The sequence below is a fragment of the Notothenia rossii genome, assembly GCF_949606895.1.
Source record: "Notothenia rossii genome assembly, chromosome: 2".
Classification (NCBI taxonomy): domain Eukaryota; kingdom Metazoa; phylum Chordata; class Actinopteri; order Perciformes; family Nototheniidae; genus Notothenia; species Notothenia rossii.
Genome location: NC_136904.1, coordinates 47,185,295 through 47,206,804, shown reverse-complemented (window position 1 = coordinate 47,206,804; position 21,510 = coordinate 47,185,295). Strand labels below are relative to the sequence as shown.

The 21,510-nt window shown below is 40.5% G+C and overlaps 1 protein-coding gene and 1 long non-coding RNA gene across 6 annotated transcripts in view; one reads left to right on the top strand and one right to left on the bottom strand.

Annotated features, from left to right (window-relative positions):
• LOC307028880 (uncharacterized protein) overlaps positions 1-21,510 on the top strand; it is a 178,230-nt gene that overhangs the window by 1,090 nt on the left and 155,630 nt on the right. The window contains exons 2-18 of one of the 4 annotated variants that reach the window (XM_079664253.1): positions 89-200; positions 330-462; positions 564-638; positions 807-1,202; positions 1,390-1,494; positions 1,603-1,835; positions 1,915-2,093; positions 2,683-2,776; positions 2,858-3,093; positions 3,311-3,425; positions 3,824-3,944; positions 4,025-4,116; positions 4,561-4,678; positions 4,776-4,877; positions 4,976-5,149; positions 5,615-5,791; positions 6,017-6,404. In XM_079664253.1, the coding sequence (XP_079520379.1) occupies positions 132-200; positions 330-462; positions 564-638; positions 807-1,202; positions 1,390-1,494; positions 1,603-1,835; positions 1,915-2,093; positions 2,683-2,776; positions 2,858-3,093; positions 3,311-3,425; positions 3,824-3,944; positions 4,025-4,116; positions 4,561-4,678; positions 4,776-4,828 (2,019 nt within the window). In that variant the 5' untranslated portion in view covers positions 89-131 and the 3' untranslated portion in view covers positions 4,829-4,877; positions 4,976-5,149; positions 5,615-5,791; positions 6,017-6,404. Of the gene's footprint in view, positions 1-88; positions 201-329; positions 463-563; positions 639-806; positions 1,203-1,389; positions 1,836-1,914; positions 2,094-2,682; positions 2,777-2,857; positions 3,094-3,310; positions 3,426-3,823; positions 3,945-4,024; positions 4,117-4,560; positions 4,679-4,775; positions 4,878-4,975; positions 5,150-5,614; positions 5,792-6,016; positions 6,405-21,510 lie in introns of those variants that run through there. The other 3 variants (XM_079664252.1, XM_079664250.1, XM_079664251.1) reach the window with 3 other exon arrangements.
• Positions 14,439-19,147, bottom strand: LOC307030076. 2 transcript variants are annotated; one of them, XR_013805523.1, is made up of 4 exons: positions 18,762-19,147; positions 17,046-17,240; positions 15,521-15,681; positions 14,439-15,116 (listed from the first exon to the last, which is right to left on the bottom strand). It is a non-coding gene; the product is annotated as an uncharacterized lncRNA (long non-coding RNA). The 2 variants fall into 2 exon arrangements; XR_013805524.1 differs by having other exon boundaries at positions 14,447-14,698; positions 18,762-19,145.

The following is a 21,510-nucleotide window of genomic DNA, read 5'->3' as shown; positions in this document are numbered from 1 at the left end:
TTCAGAGCCATATTCCTCTTCCTACTCTCTTTCACCCCTCTCGTTTTCTTGTCTTTTGTTTTTGTTTTTCTCCCTCCCTGTATGTCAGTTCATCCTTTGTTTGTTGTTGCCCTTTTTATCCTCACTTAAAAATGGCATCCAAGCAACTGAATGAATGGCTAGAGATAGGGAATGCCCTCGCAGATGAGTTGGCAAATAAGGCAAGTACAACATTATCCAAAAATGTATTATAACATTTACTCAAATGATAACAGACACACACATTACAAAGATGTGTGTGCAACAATTAAGGGAAATATATAATCTCTTTTATATATTTATATATTAAGATACCAAAGAAACCAAAGAAACCGAAGATACAGAAGATACCAAAGAAAATAACGCAAGGATCAAATGTTTCCTGGAGGAAGAGGGACCTGGATGGGAACATTATAGCCCAACATTGGAATAAGAATCGATCTGGTCTGTAAAATATAATCTAGTTCTAGTGTTTCATTAAGTTTTAATGTCGTTGGTCGGTCCTCAATAATGTTTCCCATATCATCGTACTTTGTTTTATGTAGTTAAACCTTCCAGCTCTCAGAAGTCCCCAGAGGTCGAGGAGACACATGAGATTCCTCTACAGGTCCCAAGTCTTGGTATGCACAATGAATTCTTAAATTATCCTTCAACTTGAAATGTAGGTAATTGTTTGTAGTATGTAATAGCTTTGTTCATGATACATTGTAAAGTGAAAAGCCATGTATGGAATATCTTTTTTAAATTAAACTAAATTCCATGATTTGTTTTATATTTTGTTATTTTAGATCAACATCTTCAGACACTGAGAAACCTGTTGGGTTCTCTCACTGTCCCTGCATCATCAGAAGAAACACCCACTGCATCAACATGGACCCAAAGACAGTTGAAACGTGAACAAACATTCAGAGCTGCAATGCCAGAGCTCCTTAATTTGAAATTGGCTGCAGAGATTGTCACTACACGTTCCTGTCTCCAATGCAAAACTGCTGATGCTGTGGTCCGGTGCTTGGACTGTGTTCCACCAGGAACTCCCTTTCTTTGTCCGGCATGTGACCCTATTATCCATGGTAAACATGTCTTCCATGACAGGGAAGCCATGTTTGATGGGTTTTACAGACCTATTCCTCCCACATCCTTAGTGGTTGTGGATGAAAGTGGCCAATATGGACTCTGTGAACAAGGTGGGTTCAAATAAGGTATTACATATTCCCTTACCATGGTTTCCTAATGTGCACTACATATACAGCGGCATCATTTTCACCATGTCGGAAGTTTGCTTTAACAGTTAAAATGTCTCAATTTGTATTGACTACATTTCCTAACATGTCCTAACATGCATATGAATCTCTGAAATTGTCTTTGCTGCAGTGTGTCTGCTTCCAATTCCTCCGCCATCCCAAATCTGCTTCTGTGGTCCAAGCCAAGATTTCACCATCATCCCAGGAAAGCAGACCGTGTTGGTGACTATCAATGGTTTGTTGCCACCAGAAGACGATCAAGCAGAAATACAGGATTACTATTATACTTTTGTCCTACATTGCATAGATAGCTGTCAAATTGCACATTTATATTTTTTCTCAGGTCCATACAACGTTCGTCTGCCTTCTGTGTGCTGCCCAATTTGTTCCGCCAAATGGTCCCCGAGCATAGGTGACTTGCTGGGATACAAATACTGGCCAGCAACCGACAGCTGCAAAATTATTTTTAAGTTTGATGTGTTCACATCATTCGAGCAAATGAAATTGGCCAGCCCAGCATTATCCCAGCAAGTATTTATAAAAATGCTTGAACATCGATCGTTTTCCACAGGAAGGGTAAGAATAAAATGTGGTTTTCAAGATTTTTGAATACCAAACTTTTAATTAACCAAATGAATACCATTCTTTTTTCCAGACAGGCAGAATCTGTAGCGATATCTTCCACAGAGTCTTTCGGGAGTTTGCCTTCTGTAATTACAGACAAGAAGATCTATGCCTGGTGGAGCCCTTTAAATGCCCAGCATGCACACCTGACATGCTGGCTATTGCTGTAGATGGCAATAGAAAGCATTATCGCTTCAAGAAGTCCAGAGGGTCAGTGAAATCATATTCTCATTTTAGTTGTTGTTTTATTGACTAAGCTGAATGTCTTTGCTGAAATGTCTAACTTTCCCCAACTCTGCAATTTCTTTTTCCAAAGTTTGTAGACCATCAGAAAACAATGGTTGGTGTGAAATTACACATAATTATATAAATCCAATTCATAAACATTATTATATATGACGCCTGTAAAGTTAACTCAACTTTAAAATGTTAAATGGTTGACGTTAGTTGGATATGTTGGAGCTAAGAACCAGTTTTGGATATAATCGCTTCATGAAAAATGTATTAAATTGCCCAGGAACCTTTTTCTATGCCTTCCTCTGCCCTATTCCATGCCCATCAATATAAAGGATGTACTTTTATTTTTACCTTTTTACAAGAAGTCAGTAAACTTTTCACTAATGTTAAATAATGGTGGCAAAAGACTTTACACAGAATTACAGATCAAATTCACAAAGACCTTTTCCACATTTATGAAAATGTTATGGCAAAAGCAAATTGGCCACATTAAATAGAGGACACAATCAAACTTATGTATGTATGATAATGTTGCTTACAATGTCTTTCTCGAATTTCGCAGGACAGATGAACCGTCTCTATTTGATGGACTGTTCATTGCCCAGGACAGTAAAGTGTCTGCCTTTGTCGACAAAATCAGGAGCCAGATGACGATTGTAAGAATCTATTCAATCCCCTAACCCTTTATTTATTTATCTTAGCACAGGGTTAAATGTAACAGATTGTGTCTATTTCAGAAAAGTGGTCGTGATGTTTGTGGACCGGCAACATTCACAGCTTGCAGAGAAACCTCACACAAGTCCAGGGCCAAGGTGGACGAGGAAGGACTGCAAATAGCTGTGTGCAGACATGGCATCTTACTACAAGGCCTAAATCACTACCGTGGTGAAATATATGCCTTCCCAATGTTCCTGCAGAAGGAGCTGGCTGAAGTTGCGAATGCAACATTCTTTTGTATGGATGTTGCCTGCAGGTAGTTATAACTATTGCAAAATTGGAAGTGTTTGTGGGAAACGTGTTATCTATTTAATTCTTGCACATCCAGTAGATGTAAAGCAAAAAAAACATTCATTTGGATAAATGCTGATGTTGGTTACAAGGATTGTACTGGTAATTTTAAGGACCTGGTTTATCTTTTTACTATTATGCCCTCATGCAACTGGAAGAGCTAATTGATTTTGTCATTACAGGTACTGGCCTTATTTGGAGAAGATGGCAGCAAAGTTGCCTGAGCTCCAACCACTTACAGAGATGAAACCTTTTCTCTCTGTAATGCACGCCAAGGCCCACACAGGCAAATGCGAGGTACAGTATGCAAATTAAACATTTGTGTCACTAGATTCAAATGTTTTAGAAATTGTAGTGCACATAAGAATATCATGTAGTATATTCTATTCAAGCCTGTGGAATAATTGTAATAGTTACAAATGTTGACAAAATTGTTACAAAACAGACTGTCACAAGGATAGGCTTCCAAAACCCATTATGTTTATTTTAGTAAATATATCCGCACTGTAGAAATAATGAATGAATAGAGCTTCAAATAACTGCAGTTGTGACATTGTAGTTCAAAGCATAATTCAATATCAGAACATTTTAACTTTCTGAAATTGCTCCTGACACTGATGATAACTAAAGATGTACAGTACAAGAAATTATAATATTGAACTAAATAGCTAGATCTCATTGTTTATGATTCTGAGCAGGTGAAGTGGGGTGGCAGAAGCCAGGAAGGTGCTGGAAATACTGTCGGCGAGGAAGTGGAACAGGTTAACAGCTTCCTCTCAAGGGCAGCTCTGACAACAAAATACATGACCAAATCAGGTTGGTAGAGGAAAACAAATAGTTTTAAGTAGTGCCACATTGTAAAGCTCATATGAATGTTCATGTTTTTGTGTTTACAGCTAGAGCAGATATGATAACCGTGCTGGCTATGCAATGGAACCACAGGAAGGTGGAGAATCTCCACAAGACACTCTCAAAGAGATTTGTCAAAGTAAGACGTCCATGCTGCATTTCAAAATGTATATTAAGAATATCTGAGTTTCTTGTTGTAGTAATTTAACACCATCCTTAGCTACATGTTGTTGAATTGAATGTATTCTGCAATCATTTCATTATGATGGTGCTGCCATGGCACACTGTTCTGCCAAGAGAGTCTCTGTTCTGTTTGTTTTTAATAAAGCACTATAGGTTGATTCATCTGAATTTCTGGATAATAATAATAATAATAATAATAATAATAATAATAATGTTAATCCTGCTTGATCTTGAAAAAAAAGGGACACTAAGGTGATACTTGCCAACCTTGAAGAGAAGGTGTTTAGCATTTCATGTTGTTGTCTGGTCAGTTAATGTGCATAAAGGAATTCAGTAAAAAACAACCTTCTCAACCAACTGGAACGCATATTCACTTTTTCCTTTGAAACATTCTAACCAGACTACACAGAGAGCACAAACTGAAGTGGACAATCTTGAGAGTCTCAAGCAAGAGCTGAACATCTCCCTGGAGGACACGGAGCAGTGGGTGTTGGAGGTCAAGCAATGGGCAGCCACTGGTATGTTATATGATCACTGTGGTATAGATTTGGTTCCATATTTCCAAACATTTGGCTTCATGTTTTATGATTACACCTTGTTGTTTCTGTTTTCAAGAGAAACATGGAGCCCAGAGTAGCCAAGAGGAGCTCCAGAGAGAAATAGATTAAATTATTTATTCCCTCCGAAGAAAGAAACACGACCTCTATCGACAAAATGGTATTTATTATTACGTTATCTAGAAACAATATTTGTTTCTTGTTGTTGTTGTTTGTATTATTAATATTAGTTTATTTGTATTTTGTTTTACTTTACAGACAGCAACCAAACAAGGCAACGCAAACGGAGAAGACTGACAGAGCTCAAGAAGAAACTCAGAGAGAGGATACTGCAGTACAACACCATTGATGCCTGTTCAGAGAAAATTGACACAGAAGCAGCATGCGGTCTGTCTGAGGATGTCATTCTGCCCTGGGAGGCGCAAGGAGATGGTAAGAAACAACTTGTTTTTGTTTGCCCTAGATATTCCATAAATTCAGTTGAAGTACTAGAATACAATCACCAATGTAACACAGAGCTATCAACATAGGTGTCACAAATCATCATGATCACAACAAATCATTTTAAAATAATTATATTGAAAGGTCTGTATGATGTTGCCCTATCAAGTCTTAATAGTCTAGTCTCACTGGGACAGGCATATCTATGGAAACAGTAAAACCCTTCCTGACCACCCTGAACTGCATACTAATGTTGAATCTCAAGACATACTGAATGTAATTCTGCCAACATAGACAGAATTGAAAAAATTCAGCAAGCGGCGAGGTTGAATTTTTTTTTACCAGATTTTAAGGTTTTGGTCAATTTAATTAAAAAAGATTGAATACAAACTGATATTATTTGTTTTATTAGCCTTACCATTGTGGTTGTTATATTTTGTGTTTTTTCCATTATAGTGGTGAACCTGCGCACAAAGAGGCGACTTTTTGACCAGGTTATGCTGGTCAGGCGTATGGAAGAGGAGAAAGTCATCATTGTGAAGGAGATGACCCAGCATTGTCAAAATCTGAGGCAAGCACTGGACAAACTGGACCGCCTCCTTCATCAGACAAAAGACGACATCAGGAACCAAAGTATGTTCCACAAATACCGATTTATAATATTTGCCACTGCCCCCCTCCCAGTGTCAAATGTCTATCACTGAATAGCATCTGTAATGATTGCATTTTTTCTGAATCACAAATCTTTTTAGCTAATATACAGCCTCGGAGTTAAACATTCAAATTGCTTATATGGAACCAACATCAATCAATTAAAAGTTGCCTTACATAGACTGTCATTTTGTCTTTTTATTTTAGTTTCTCCAAGCGATATAACAGAAGAGGGATACAGGGGACTGCACTGCTGTATTTTACACCATCAATATCTTCTGGAGCAGAAACTGAGCAGAGTCACCAGCACCTACAGCTGTATTGGCTCGGACTCGTCTTTTCTCATGATGGAGGAAGACATTGAAGACGGTAATGAGGACGACGAACAGGACGGTGATGAGGACGGTGATGAGGACAACGAACAAGACGGTGATGAGGACGGTGATGAGGACAACGAACAAGACGGTGATGAGGACGGTGATGAGGAAAACTAACAGGACGGTGATAAGGACAACAAACAGGACAACGAACAGGACTTAACAAGTCTATTGTGTTGTATGCATGTCAACGTATTAAAACGAGTATTACGATTGAATGGCTTGTTTATTACCTTTTTTTTTTATATGATCCTGCTTTGCATTTACTATGTCTGGTATCCAAGTAAATGCCATTAGCAGTTATCAGTCACCTTCAGATCCGAGTTACCTCGAGGGCCAGAGGTTCCCCACCCCTGGTATAAGGTTTTGGTGATCACCCTTATTATCATCATGTCATTTAATCATGATCTGTTTAATTAGCCAATGCTTACATCCAAAGAATGTGTCTAGACTTTACTCCTACAGACACACACTAACAATACAAATTGAGCTAAGTAATACACTCACGAGCCACTTAATTAGGTACACCTTGCTAGGATGGGTTGGACCCCCATCTGCTTTCAGAACTGCGTTAAGTCTTCATGGCATAGATTAAACAAGGTACTGGAAGCATTCCTCAGAGATTTCACTCAATATTGACCTGATCGCATCAGTTTCTGCAGATTTGTCGGCTGCACATCCATGACGCAAATCTCTCGTTCACCATATCCCAATGGTGCACTGTAGGATTTGGATCTGATGACTGTGGACTGTGACATTTGAGTAAAATTCATTGTCATGTTCAAGAAACCAGTTGGAGAATATTTGAGCTTTGTGACACGGTGAGTTATCCTGCTGGAAGTAGCCATCAGAAGATTGGTACACTGTTGTCATAAAGGCATGGACATGGTCAGCACAACCCGGTATCACGGCAAGACGTGAACATGTGACGATTTACCATGATGGGAGACGTGAAGCTGTCACGATTTCGTCCCTTCAAACGTGACATTTACACAGTATTGTTAACGTGGCCCAACCAGTGGAGATATACCCGGAAATGCCAAGCAAATGCTACCCCGACGGTCGGTTGTTATTATTATCAATATTAATATAATAATGATTTCATTTGTAATAGTCACACTCAATTTCGCTAATTTTCTGTTGCCCCAGCTGGTCGGCACCTCTTTTAGCAGATACAAAGGCTATATTCATTTATTAAATCGATGTGTGTGGATGTGGAATTAACGGACGTGACGTTGCACGATTGCGTTACCAGGCAACAGCTTCGGTTCATGTTAATTTATAAACTCTTCAACTCGAACCGTAGTTATATTTTAAAACATTTTAGAAAGCCTCATGAAATATTTTAATGTACATTTTAAATTAAATGTGAAGGAATGTGTGTATAACAAAATACATCCGTCAAAAACAATACCGGAAACAGACGTAGGCAAGATCCTCGGTTATGGCTAGAAAGGATCCTTCTATTGTAAATATGACGTCACGTTCTCGTTGTAACTCTCGTTGTAATCGGAGCGGCTCGGAAACACATCTACAGCAGTAACATGATGCAACATACACATTAATGCAGCAGCAATATTAATAGAGAAACATCAGACATAATAGTAAAACACTGCAAGGGAACATTTTATTGCACCAGGAGCTATCTTGGGACTTTTACTGCGACAACGTTGACTTGCCTGTGAATAAAAAATAAACCATAGTGTTGGTGATCTACAGTGTTGTCATTCTTCTTTGAACACCAGCAAGACCGCTTTTCAACGATCACACTCCCTGTCATTGACATAATTAATAGATAGTTTAGCTTCTCACCATCATTTGCTGTGGCCAACTGATGTTAACGATCCTAACTGAAAGGCTGCCTGCCAAACGTAAACATTCAGCCACGTGACATTCAGCCGAACTCTCGCGAGAGTTTTACACAAGACGGATCCTTTCTAGCCATAACCAAGATCCTCAGCTCGGTGATTCATGGTTTAGCCGCAATGCACGTTGGGAAATGGTGTTTATGCGATGTGAAATCCGAAAACATTTAAAAAAAAAATAATAATACTTTATTCCGAGTTTGCTTGCTTTTCTCTTTGGAGCTAATCACATAACGGCATTGTAATACATGGTTCGGCTGCATTACATATTACATATCTGCCGTAGTTATCTATCTATAGAGCCCTGATGAGAAGACTTCTATACAAACAGGAAGAACTGCCGCCAAAACTGAAAACGTGACGTGGATCACAAATATATCAGCCATTTAACAACATCTTAGATTTATTTTCACACAATATGTCTCCTTGCAATATCAACAGTAATTCGGCTGACTTTTATATTGGATCCAATTGGTAGATAGGCAGTATTTACACCATAACGGCGCACAGCTGATAAACGGGCACCTAGTGGTTAAAGCATGTTATTGAATTTTATTATTATTATTAACTAACAGAATAAGAGACCTGACAGGTGATGGTCAGACGTTGACCTGGCTGCACAGTCACAGAAGCTGGCTGTGTCAACTGTTCACACTTCACACCTGTACAAATACAAAAAAAAGTTATATGACAGATTATCCTGTTAAACAGCAGTATAATAAGTGTTGACTCACTTCCAGCTGCCAGCAGCAGCAGCAGCAGCAGCAGCAGCAGCAGCAGCAGCAGAGAGAACATGATGATGATGACTCTCATTTCATTTAATTTCAAACCTTTATTTATACAGGTGTATCCCATTGAGATCATTGATCTCTTTTTCAAGGGAGAACTGCTCAAGTAGGTTCCACATGAAACATAAAAACATAAACAGAACAACAAAAGGACATCATACAGCATCATTTACATAACTATCCACATAAACAGGTACCAATAGCTTCCGATTGAGTAGCATCCAACCGAGCTTTAAAAACATTTAGTGGCACCAGATTGCTCAGTTTCCATTTAATTTGCAGACTATTCCAAGACAGAGGAGCTGCGCATCTAAAAGCTGTCTTCCCTAAGACAGTCCTAGCAGTTGGCACATTTAATAAAACCACAGCATTCGATCTCAGGCAGTAGCCACTTACAATTTTCCGTGAGATCAGGGAGCAGATATAAGATGGAAGTTTCCCTAACATGGCTTTGTATATAAAAATGTACCAGTGACTGAGCCTCCGTACAGTTAGTGAAAGCAAACCAGCCCTTGCATACAGGGTACAGTGATGGGTTAATGCTTTACAGTTTGTCACAAATCTCAGTGCACTGTGATACGCAGCATCTAACTTGACCAGGCAATTGGCAGGTGCATTCATATAGATCAAATCACCATAGTCCAGCACAGGTCAAAAGGTCACAGTGACTAGCCTTTTCCTGGCCTCAAGCAGAGAAACAGGACTTGTTCCTGTAGAAGAAACCTAGCCTAACCCTCAGCTTTTTAAGCAGGTTATTGACATGAAGTTTAGAAATGTGAGACAATCATCAAGCCAGATACCAAGGACTCTGAGAAGACGTGAGCTCCTGATCCCCTTTAATCTCCACTGACAGTCTCTTGTGAAGGCCTTATAACTGTATCACAATGGATATTACTGAGTTTGCATAGAACCAAACGTGTTCACGTGTGAATGTGAACATTAATAGAATATCACCTCCCATCTTCAGAGCAATCTGACTATTATAACATTAGCGTTAAGAAAGCTTAATTAAATATCTGCCTCAACATAAGTAACTGGATCAAAGTCACAGTACAGTCCGCGGCATCACATCATAATGTATCATATATCTCCTTATCTGAGTCAGCTGAGCCGTATCTGGCCGTGCAACACTTACAGTGTCACATACTGTATGCAGAAGTATTATTTTAAGCAACACATTACGAAACACTCGAGTCAAATGTAATTAAAGTCAGATCGTGTCTTAGACGGGGCATATCATAAACCTGTTAATGTACGCATTCAAACACTTTTTCTTTTACCAGCTGTGTTCACCTTGCAGGTGCAGCTATGTGGCTTTTATCCTGGATAAAGTGTTTGAGTCATGGATGTTTAAAGTCTTCATATTTGTCTAATTATATAGTTGACTTTTCATTCAGGAAGTATACGCGCTGCTCTGTCAGTACGCTTCTCCATGTTTGTGATTGGTCGAATGCTCCAAATACTACCCCTTTTATGTGAACGCGCACCTAACTAGATAGGCACGGCTGGCTTGAGCGATCCACTTGATAACCCGTGTCGTAGTGCCGTTTAGCGAGAGGGCGTATGTTTTGGATTAGGCCAACCGGCTAACTCAAACATATCCAGGTTAGGTTGAACCAGTTTCGTGGTATACCCCCCAGGTCTTGTCCTGACTGAGCACAGGCACCTGTAGCCTTGGCTACTGTGCTCTCAGTGTTTTGTCTCCCTGTTCCTGCCTATTGGCGTCAGCTGATAGAGGTGTTGGTTTTATCTTGTTATGCACAATGTTGATTCTTCTCTCAGAACTAGCTAAATATGGGTCTGGGGTAGAGATCTTCAGAATTGGTTTGGCATCTTTTGTGTCAATTCGTGGCACACAACATGTCTTGTGAATAAACCATCAGTTTGCCATCAAAGTTCCTGCTCTCCTCGTGTCTCTCTGACTCCTGTTTCCATTGCTTCAGAAGTTTCCATCGCATATGAAAGATTTTCACATGTTTGTAAATTATTTTGGTTTCAGTGTGTGTGTTTCACATGGGTGAACAGTATATTTATATGTTATGGAATGAAATACAATGTCAGATTAGGGGAAAGTTAGGGGAGTGCATGTTAATGTGTCTGGAGGTGGCGTGTTCCAAAAGTGTTTGGGTTTGTCTGCCGTGTGTGGGCTGCGTTCCATTTCAAATTGCCGCCTGTACAATGTATGCACCAGTCTGTGATATGCCGATGTGCAGGCCCGCCCCTCCATACACGCCGATCACACAGACTGCGTCTGCCTCTCGCCCTCATCTTGTGGAGGGAGCCTCATCTGATGCGCAAATGCGGCGCAATTGAGCGCGCCACAGTTTCTGCTGCGAGGCTCCACTAGCTGTAATCGGCTTGGTGTGTCCAGGGTTTACACACCACCCCCCCGTCGACGCTCGCGAGGGCCTCATCACATCACAGCCCTGCCGATGTGATATAATGTATAGGACCTTTTTCCTCATGGGTGTCATTCACAACAGACCAATCATGACAGTTTTAGAGAATGAGTTTGTATGGATACACTTAAAACATATTTGTATTTGTCTTGGCTTCAGCTCACTGATAACATAAGAACACAAATAGGCACAACACTTACATAGATGTTTTTTTTATATGTATTTTATTACTCCAAAATAGAAAAAAAAAAGTCAGCCATATTTAACTGGAAAAGTTTTCCTTTGGCTCCCAGGAATTTTTCCACTTCGCCCCACTGTAAAACAGAAACAGTCAATCAATCAATCAATCAATGTTTATTTATATAGCCCAATATCACAAATGTTACATTTGTCTCAATGGACTTCACAGTTTGTACAGAATATCAGTATGACAATACTGACACAGCAAAAAGTATTACTTTTTGGAATATGTAGTTCTACAGTATGTTGACAATGCTATTTCAAATGAGAAGATATACTAAGTCACTCAAAAATATCATGATGAAAGTGCAGTATAATATATATATTTATATATAACACGTACATCATATATAATACAAGGTACATTTTTTATTTCAAAGTCAATGTTTCATTTGACCAATTCTTTGAATTTGCTGTCTTATCAATGCCCAAACATACAGCACTAAACTTAGACAACTGCCTGCAAGACTGCACACAGAAATAATACTACTTATTACTACTAACTATACTTATAGTATAATTGTTAAGAACAAATGTAACAAGTCAGTAATTACAAAAGAGATCAAATACCATCCAGCCTCACATATCAATCATTTAACCTTTAGTGATATTGATCAATGATAAACTCTATTGTATATTTTAATTTCTATTTCAATGTAGGCTACTTCCCTGCTTATGTGTTACAATCAGACAACGTTTCTAGGGCGCGATGTCTGAATGACGAAGGGCAGAGAACTTGGATGTCTTACTTTATGGCGCAAACGTCTGATAGAGCCATTGATGACATGGCTCCCCACCCCCATGTGATCAACTAAATTCAATTTACTGCTGAGGAACCCAAAATGTTTAAGTTAGTGATCTCAGGGTTGATGAAGTTGGTTGGTAAGACTACTTTGTGGCCCCTGTTCTGCCAGACCCATCAGCTACACTGAAGGAAACTTCAGATTAGATACATACCATCCAGAGCAAGACTGCCACTGCACCAACACCTCGGTATGGCCCTGAGTAAAGAAACACAGATTTTAGGTAAACTTCATTTTTTTCAAATGTCATACATGTAAATACAAAAAGTCCAGTGAAATCAAATGATAATTTGAAATAATAGTAGGTACGATTAACTCAAACATATGAAGGACTGTAACATAGTCAATAGCATTTTCCCCATCAGTTTAATATTTTGGAATACTATTATTATTTAAAAAAATATTTGTACTGCCAAGAATAGGAATTCACCTACAAAGGATTACAAGAAAAAATGTAATATACAAATAAATGGCTGGACATGATGCATTAATGCGACATGAAGCATTACACAAGTACCTCAACCTTAAATTAATAATAAATTATTGTTACTGTAATTTCAATATTTACATTAGCAGTCATGCTTAAGACTGAAACACTCCTTTTAAACAAAGTATACGAAAATCCAATAAGATAAGACTTGGTTCCACGGAAACATTATTGTCATTGTTTATTTATTTAAAAATATTTTCTAAACAAACCTCCCTCATTCGTTCCCTCAGTAGTTTTTTGTAGGGGAAAGTGTCTGACCCTTGATGAATGGGACATTCTGCAAGGAATTAAAAGATGGTAATAAGTTGAAGTTCAGCAATAACCTCCTAAACATTGCCTAACATCACATTGTGCTCAATTAAACTGTTCAAAATGGCACTGAGACTTTTGATACTGCAAAGTCTTAAACAAAACAAAAGGTGGTGTATTCTAATTGTACCGATGATTGTTTTCTCTCTCTTTAACTAATTCAATGTGCAAAATCAAACACAGTTTCAGTCGATGTAAATAAGATAATTACTAATTAACCCGCACATACCATTAATTGCCACTTTATTCCTCGTTGGTCTTCTTTTCTGTGAGGAAGACACTGAGGAGAGAGCAGGAGTCAGGCCGGAGGAGAGAGCAGGAGTCAGGCCGGAGGAGAGAGCAGGAGTCAGCCCGGAGGAGAGAGCAGGAGTCAGCCCGGAGGAGAGAGCAGGAGTCAGCCCGGAGGAGAGAGCAGGAGTCAGCCCGGAGGAGAGAGCAGGAGTCAGGCCGGAGGAGAGAGCAGGAGTCAGCCCGGAGGAGAGAGCAGGAGTCAGCCCGGAGGAGAGAGCAGGAGTCAGGCCGGAGGAGAGAGCAGGAGTCAGCCCGGAGGAGAGAGCAGGAGTCAGCCCGGAGGAGAGAGCAGGAGTCAGGCCGGAGGAGAGAGCAGGAGTCAGCCCGGAGGAGAGAGCAGGAGTCAGCCCGGAGGAGAGAGCAGGAGTCAGGCCGGAGGAGAGAGCAGGAGTCAGCCCGGAGGAGAGAGCAGGAGTCAGGCCGGAGGAGAGAGCATGAGTCAGCCCGGAGGAGAGAGCAGGAGTCAGGCCGGAGGAGAGAGCAGGAGTCAGGCCGGAGGAGAGAGCAGGAGTCAGGCCGGAGGAGAGAGCAGGAGTCAGGCCGGAGGAGAGAGCAGGAGTCAGCCCGGAGGAGAGAGCAGGAGTCAGGCCGGAGGAGAGAGCAGGAGTCAGCCCGGAGGAGAGAGCAGGAGTCAGGCCGGAGGAGAGAGCAGGAGTCAGGCCGGAGGAGAGAGCAGGAGTCAGCCCGGAGGAGAGAGCAGGAGTCAGCCCGGAGGAGAGAGCAGGAGTCAGGCCGGAGGAGAGAGCAGGAGTCAGCCCGGAGGAGAGAGCAGGAGTCAGGCCGGAGGAGAGAGCAGGAGTCAGCCCGGAGGAGAGAGCAGGAGTCAGCCCGGAGGAGAGAGCAGGAGTCAGGCCGGAGGAGAGAGCAGGAGTCAGCCCGGAGGAGAGAGCAGGAGTCAGGCCGGAGGAGAGAGCAGGAGTCAGCCCGGAGGAGAGAGCAGGAGTCAGGCCGGAGGAGAGAGCAGGAGTCAGGCCGGAGGAGAGAGCAGGAGTCAGGCCGGAGGAGAGAGCAGGAGTCAGCCCGGAGGAGAGAGCAGGAGTCAGCCCGGAGGAGAGAGCAGGAGTCAGGCCGGAGGAGAGAGCAGGAGTCAGCCCGGAGGAGAGAGCAGGAGTCAGGCCGGAGGAGAGAGCAGGAGTCAGCCCGGAGGAGAGAGCAGGAGTCAGCCCGGAGGAGAGAGCAGGAGTCAGGCCGGAGGACACAGGAGTGAGGAAGAGAGTGAACTCAGTGTCAGTCTCGGTGGTAAGAGGTACAGACAAGTCTGATCCTGGGTCTGCGGCCATTTCTGCTTGTGTGGTACAAGGGCCCTCAGGTTCAACTGCCAAAGTCACTATTGAGAAGAAAAAAAAGTAGACGCATGGTGAGTAAATGACCAAGTATAATCCGCCATATACATTTATAATCTGAGTAATTACAGCTAAAAATGAAACAGCGGAACATCAGTGATTCTGTGTTACAATGGCGTTTGTTAGCAACCAGGAAATGACACCACTAAGGACAAACAGATGAGAATGCTGCGTGGGGTCTGGGTGCCGTGTTGGCGGGACGTTGGGGGGCTCGCTGCTCCGCCCTTTGAGGCTCGAGGAGCAGACAGTGTGAGCTGGATTACTGGTGTTGTTTCCTGGTTGCTGTGTGGGGTCCGCGAGACAGCGAGGAACTCAGCCTGAGCGCACACACACACACACACACTCACATCCAGGCTGTGAGTGTGAGTGCGTGTGTGCGTGAGGAGATCCACGGAGCCTCGGCTGAGAAAAGATAAGGCTGAGTGAGTGTGTGTGAGCCGGTACGTCACTATGCCCGTTACGTCACTATACTCAGGAAGATTTTTTTTTGAAAAAGAGCAGCATAGACAGGTATTTTCTGTGTTAGAGTTTTACTCGCTACAGGGTGTACTTTGAGGGTTTGTGACTCTGCAGACCGTTTACATGCAGGAAAAGCTTCATAACACACAAGGGGACGGGTAATAACCAGAAAAGCATGACATGGGCCCTTTAACTGACAAAACAAGACATAACGACATATTTGTACTACTTGGTAAACAGTGATTCACATTTTTTTACATTTAAAACCAGATAACTGGGCAACTAATTTACAAAAAATGTTAACAGATAAATTGCTGAAATATAGCATGCAGATTTGTATACTTTACCATTAATAAGGCTTTCGTAAATCCTCTTTATGGTAACAAGTGCATTGTTACCATCTTCTGTCTCGATTTGCCATGGACAGATGCAATCGGCAAAAACCATTTGTGCCTCTCTTGGCAAGAAGGAGGATGGGACGCCGATCTAACATTTTCCATTTGTGGAGCTGGAACACAATGGACACAAAAAAACAAGAAATATTATGTACACAACAGTTCTAAACATTTTCACACACCTAAAGCCATTATAACTCCATTTATTTTGCCTAAGTGAAAAATGCACTGATGTGATACGTGTGCACATTGAGGAAGGCACCCCACAATTAACCAGGTGTGATTTTAGACCCCTTTTAGGCGAGCCCCTAAAAAAGAACTGTAAAAAAAAAAAGAAGTTTATCGAGCTCGGGTTCAATTTGAGTTTTTTTTACATGGGCATAGTTATTTTTATATGGGTTAGGGATGCCAGCGATTATTCTATTTTTCGAATATTCGTTACAGTCTCCATAATCGAAAATTATTTTTAAAATTCGATTTTATTTATATATATTTTTATTATTATTTATGTATTTCTTTTTTTTCCTGGCTTAGTTTCAATTCGGCGGCGAATAATCAATTAATATTCGCCAGGGCTGTCCGATTTTGATCATGGTCAGTTTCTGGCATGCCTAATATTTGTCCATTTAATTCTCACATTCAGATATCTGAATAAGCTACATTTAGCTTTGAAACATGTCAGCAAGCTATAACCTATATAATTTCAGGTTCAAAGTTCCGCATTAACAGCACTTCAGATGTAAAGCTGGTGTTACAGGGGAATTTTTAAAGGACTGTTCGAACACGGCTCAAAGTCAGAGACTCTGGTAAGCTTAATGAAAGTGCTTTTAAGGGCCTCTTTATTAATACTAACTCTTTCCAGGTCTTGATTGTCTTTCAAGCACTATATTAATATGGGCTGGTTTTGATTCACTGACATTCTTGGTTTTACCATTTATTCAAAAATGTATATGATATTTCATTTATTTTACTTTTGGAAACCATAGTCACATAATTATGTGTTTTCTATACTATGAAGTTCCAAAATAAAATATAAAACACCAAAATGCAGGTTTTTTTGTAAGATATAATTAGAAAAACATGTACATTGAAGCTCTGATTCTAGGAATTACCACTGGCCTGAACTATGTTACTTCTGGTTAAGAAATAATGTTTTACTAAAACTGGGTGCTTGCAAGTACAAACACTATCTAACATCAGTTCGAAAAAATGTGTTATGCCTTTACAGCTTTAAATACAACGGTGACAACAATTTTGCTTAACACATTACATGAAGTGCAGTAATCGTGCACTAGTCTGTACTTCTCACATAAACTTACTTAAGAAATTAGGATTATTTTTAAAAAGTAAATGAGGGCGACTGTTGGAAAGTATAAATCAATTCAGTAATTTAACAATTTGTATAAAAAGATTAAGATCAGGGATTATTTACACACTTTTTTATGATAACTGACATCTGCAAGAGAAAAAAGCTTACCAGTAAATGTGTCGAGTCATACACTTTGTTGACACTGTGGTTTTTCTTTTGCGTGGCCTTCCACTCCTGTGCAACCTTTTCTTTTTGCTTGGAGAGTTTCTCTTTGTAGGGTTGGATGGCACCACATTGTTTGCATTTTTTACTTGCTACTCCTATGCTTTCCCTGCATGTCTGGCACACTTTTTGAGTAGGCGTCTGTAACAGAAACACAGATAATGTCAGGGAATACCAAAAATAAGAATACTATACTACAAATGTTTACAGGATTCATGTATTTTATTATATCGTGAAAAATCTTGTTAAAACAATGAACTCATGTTTTTTTATCTTTTAGATAGGATGAACAAAAATCACAAGAGTAAGGAAAACAATGTTATACAGAGTCAGTCACATGTTTAAAGTGACTGTTATGAACAACCCTAATCTGTCAATATCTGGTTGATCCAAAAGTTGATGCTCCATCATCACAGAAAATAATACTAAAATCATCATTACCAGGGGTGTATTGCTAATTCTATAAGTTCTGCACGTGTGCACGCGCAGTTGTGGCTTGTTTTGAAGCTTATGTAACTACTGTCAATTAACACTCCAGCCAGAATCAACAAAGAATGGTCATTTATTAAGTCTGCATTATTGAATAAATGTGTGATTCTTACAGTAAATCCTGCACACAGCTGCGTGATAGTTAAGTGATCAGTGAAGGACCTTTATAAACTAACTCCCTCCTGCTGAGGTACAAAGGTTACTATATAAAAAGTGTGCACATGTATTTAGTATCCTATCCATGTGAATATGTTTTAAGTGGGGGTGGACCTCATGTCCTCTAGGGGGGTCCGGAGGCCCCCGTGAAGTTAAATGCATCAATCTTGTGCACTTGAGGGCAAAATTAACTAAATCTATGGATACATCTGTCAACACCCATATGAAACTTAACTGTATACATTTCAATAATAAAAAAAATGATAAGAATAATACTTTTTTTAAATGTATCTTTGTGCATATTTAACTATTTACTGTTTTGTTTTTTTATGCATTTGTTGTATGTCCAATAGTATGAATTGTAATGATTTCATCGATGTTTTAGATTCATTCGATTTTTTTTAGGGTGCTGTGTGACGTTGAACCTGCGACCTGCAACCTGTGACCTATGAACCTGTATTTGTATACTACCAAAGGAGCTATTGAACCTAAGAACTTGAATTTCCGACTCCTATTGTGGAACATTACAATAATATAAAAGTGTGCCTTGGAAATATGTATTTCCATATATGGTGACCAAACTGTTTCAGACCCACTGAGATAACTTAGACTAAAGTTAACTGTGTAAACATTACATTAGGTACATTAGCCTCTTAGCCTATCCGTTATCATAGCTAGCTAGCACCAGATGCTAACAACCATCCCCGTTTTAGGTGCCGGAGCGGTGTTCCGGCAGTATTACACCCCTGGTCACTCTTCACTTAATAGATAAATAGTATTTAATATAGTTATAAAGAATGTGACGTTTGATAACATTTGGATCAACCGCATGAACCGATGGATCACATAACTTCCATGCTCACGTTAACATTAGCTGATTCTACTTTTGGCTAATTTAGCTTTGCTATCATTATTCCTAGGTAAACATAGTAATCTTAGTCACTGTACTAGACGACAAAATAAAACAACATAATACATATCCCAAAATGAATATACTTTTGATATCTGACTACTCACGTTTATTAGCTTGTCTGGGAAATAAATGGATGTTGTCTGATGCAGTGACGAGTCCAAAACCCCGGTAAGTTAGCATTTGACCACTTCCGGTTCCCTCGCGTCAGAACCAATGAGATTTCTCCATAGGATTTGGGAAAATAGCTCGAAATAAGGTCTGTGGTCGACACAAATTTAAGAGACGGATCACGTTTTGTTCTACGACAGACAGCCGTGATTTTTGAAGAGTGTACGTGTCTGAAAAACGATGGTTGTTAACTGAAGTTGTCGAGGACGTTGTACGTCATTACGCCGCCTCCCGTTGATTTAAAACGCGCCCGTGGGTCGTAAAGGTATACAGGCTGACGCACCCGTTGATTGAAAACGCTGCTCTGGGTCGTATTAATGGGTCGGAAAACGAGGAAAACAATCGACCTATTTGGTCGTATTAGTTGGAGGACTTGTTGAATTTACCCGTTGGCGGTTCTAGTGTTAAGCAGCATGCCTACCGTGTCAACCCGGCTAACAGAGAATTAATGCGTCAGGAAGTGAAGTATCTCATTTCGCCGTTCCAAGCAATAGCCCATGGAGTTCACCATCTCTCCTGGTCCCTAAGCCGGATAAGATGCCGCGTTTTTGTAACGATTACCGTAAACTAAATGCCGTTACAAAACCAGATTCCTTCCTGCTTCCACGGATGGATGACTGTGTGGACCATGTGGGTTCTGCTAAATATGTAACAAAGTTGGACCTCTTAAAGGGATATTGGCAGGTCCCCCTCACTAAGCGTGCTGCTGAAATCAGTGCATTTGTCACACCAGATTGTTTTTTGGAGTATACTGTTATGCCGTTTGGGTTGAGAAATGCACCCGCCACTTTCCAGCTGCTGATGAACAGGGTTTTATGTAGGGTTGGGAACTGTGAAGTTTGTCTGGATGATATTGTGGCCGATTCATCTACCTGGCTTGAACATCTGGAGACTCTGAGTGAGATATTTGATCGTTTGCGTTCAGCTTCCCTCACACTCAATTTGGCTAAATGTGAGTTTGGGAAGACTATAGTGACGTATAGCTCCGACGTTTTTTGGAGATGGCTGGCTATTACCGTGTGTTTTGCAGAAATGTCTCTGATATTGTGGCTCCCTTGACAGGTTTAGCAAATCCTAAAGTCCCTTTACGGTGGTCGTCGTTATGTCAGTTGGCTTTCGAGGCCGCCAAGGCAGTCCTCTGCAGTGCCCCGGTACTTGCTGCTCCAAACTTCACCCGCCCTTTTAAGCTGGAGGTAGATGCGAGTGCGCTAGGTGCGGGCGCAGTACTCCTGCAGGAGGATGAGCGGGACATTTATCATCCGGTCTGTTACTTTTCGAAGAAGTTCAAGAAACACCAGCTTCATTACAGTTATGTGCCAACTGTGATTTTCTCAGATCACAATCCTCTCTTGTTTCTGTCTCGGATGCAGAACAGCAACCACCGCCTTATGTGTTGGTCCCTTTTGCTACAGGATTTCAACGTCCAAATTTGCTACAAGAAGGGGGTTGATAACGTTATGGCTGATTCTCTGTCCAGGTCCCTTTGAATCCAACATTTCTTTAGGGGGAAATGTTGGATTTTTAGTTGGGGGGGTGTTTTACGACCCTGGGTCGTTATGTGTATTGTGTGCAGTTTTTCTTCCTCCTTCTGTGTTTGTGTGGCTGCGTGTCATTGAACAGGTGGTGTCCGGTTGCTGATTGGCTGCCCTCGACAGGCTGATTGGTCCACCTGAGGAGACGGGAGCATTTAAGCTGCAGCCGTGCAGTTTCTCGGTCTCTCTGACTCAACTTCTCCTACTCCCAACGTGGCGCTTGTTTAGATATTTTGTCCTGTGGTGCTGTGTTCGCACTTTGAGAACATTTTGTCCTTCTCCGCTGGCTGTGAGCTATTTTCACGTTACCTGTCTTTGTAGACAGATTTATTTTCTCAGGAGTGCAAACCCTTTTTCTTTTTCCCTTTTGGATTGTTAGTTTTCTCCTGTTTAAGTTAGAGGAGGTAAGAAGCCTGTATATTTATTTTTCTCTGTTAGGTAAGATTTTTTGGTTTTGTTACTCCGGTTTTGTTTATTTATAGAATGTTCTTCTGAAAGGTAGGATAACGTTCTCTAAAAACATTTTAAAAATGTTAGGTGATAACCTTCCTAAAATGTTTTTGATAACATTGTTAGAACATTATGCCCTACTATTCTTAAAACGTTTTCAGCAGAAGCCTACAGATGTAGCACTGAATTTCGGACTCCAGCTTACAGCTTCCTGCCTACTACCTGCCAAAGACCAGTATAGAGGAATGTTAAGCCCTCCCACTATTTTCCAAGAGGGCGTTGCCAGATTTTCTATTTCAGGTTTTAACCAGGAGATGGCGCTTCATTCAGAAATACAGAAAGACAAGTTTCATGGACTTTCAGTTGTGTTTTGAAGAGCATTTGAACACATCAATATTTTAGATCAACTAAAGTATATCTAATCTTGTACTTCAATAATATATAGTCTTTATATATTAAATAATCATAATGTAAATGTTTACATTACACTTCTTTATTTGTTATGCTCATACTTTAACCTTTACAATCGTTTGCTTTAATATGCAGTATATTTTTGTGTTTGCTTCCTCCTGCTCCCTTTCGGACACATACTGTATGAAGTTATTGTTATTATTAATATGAAGATATTATTAAGATAAGATAAGATGTTACTTTATTGATTGAACATTTTATTTTAGAATGTGCTGTCCCACGGTAATTCAGA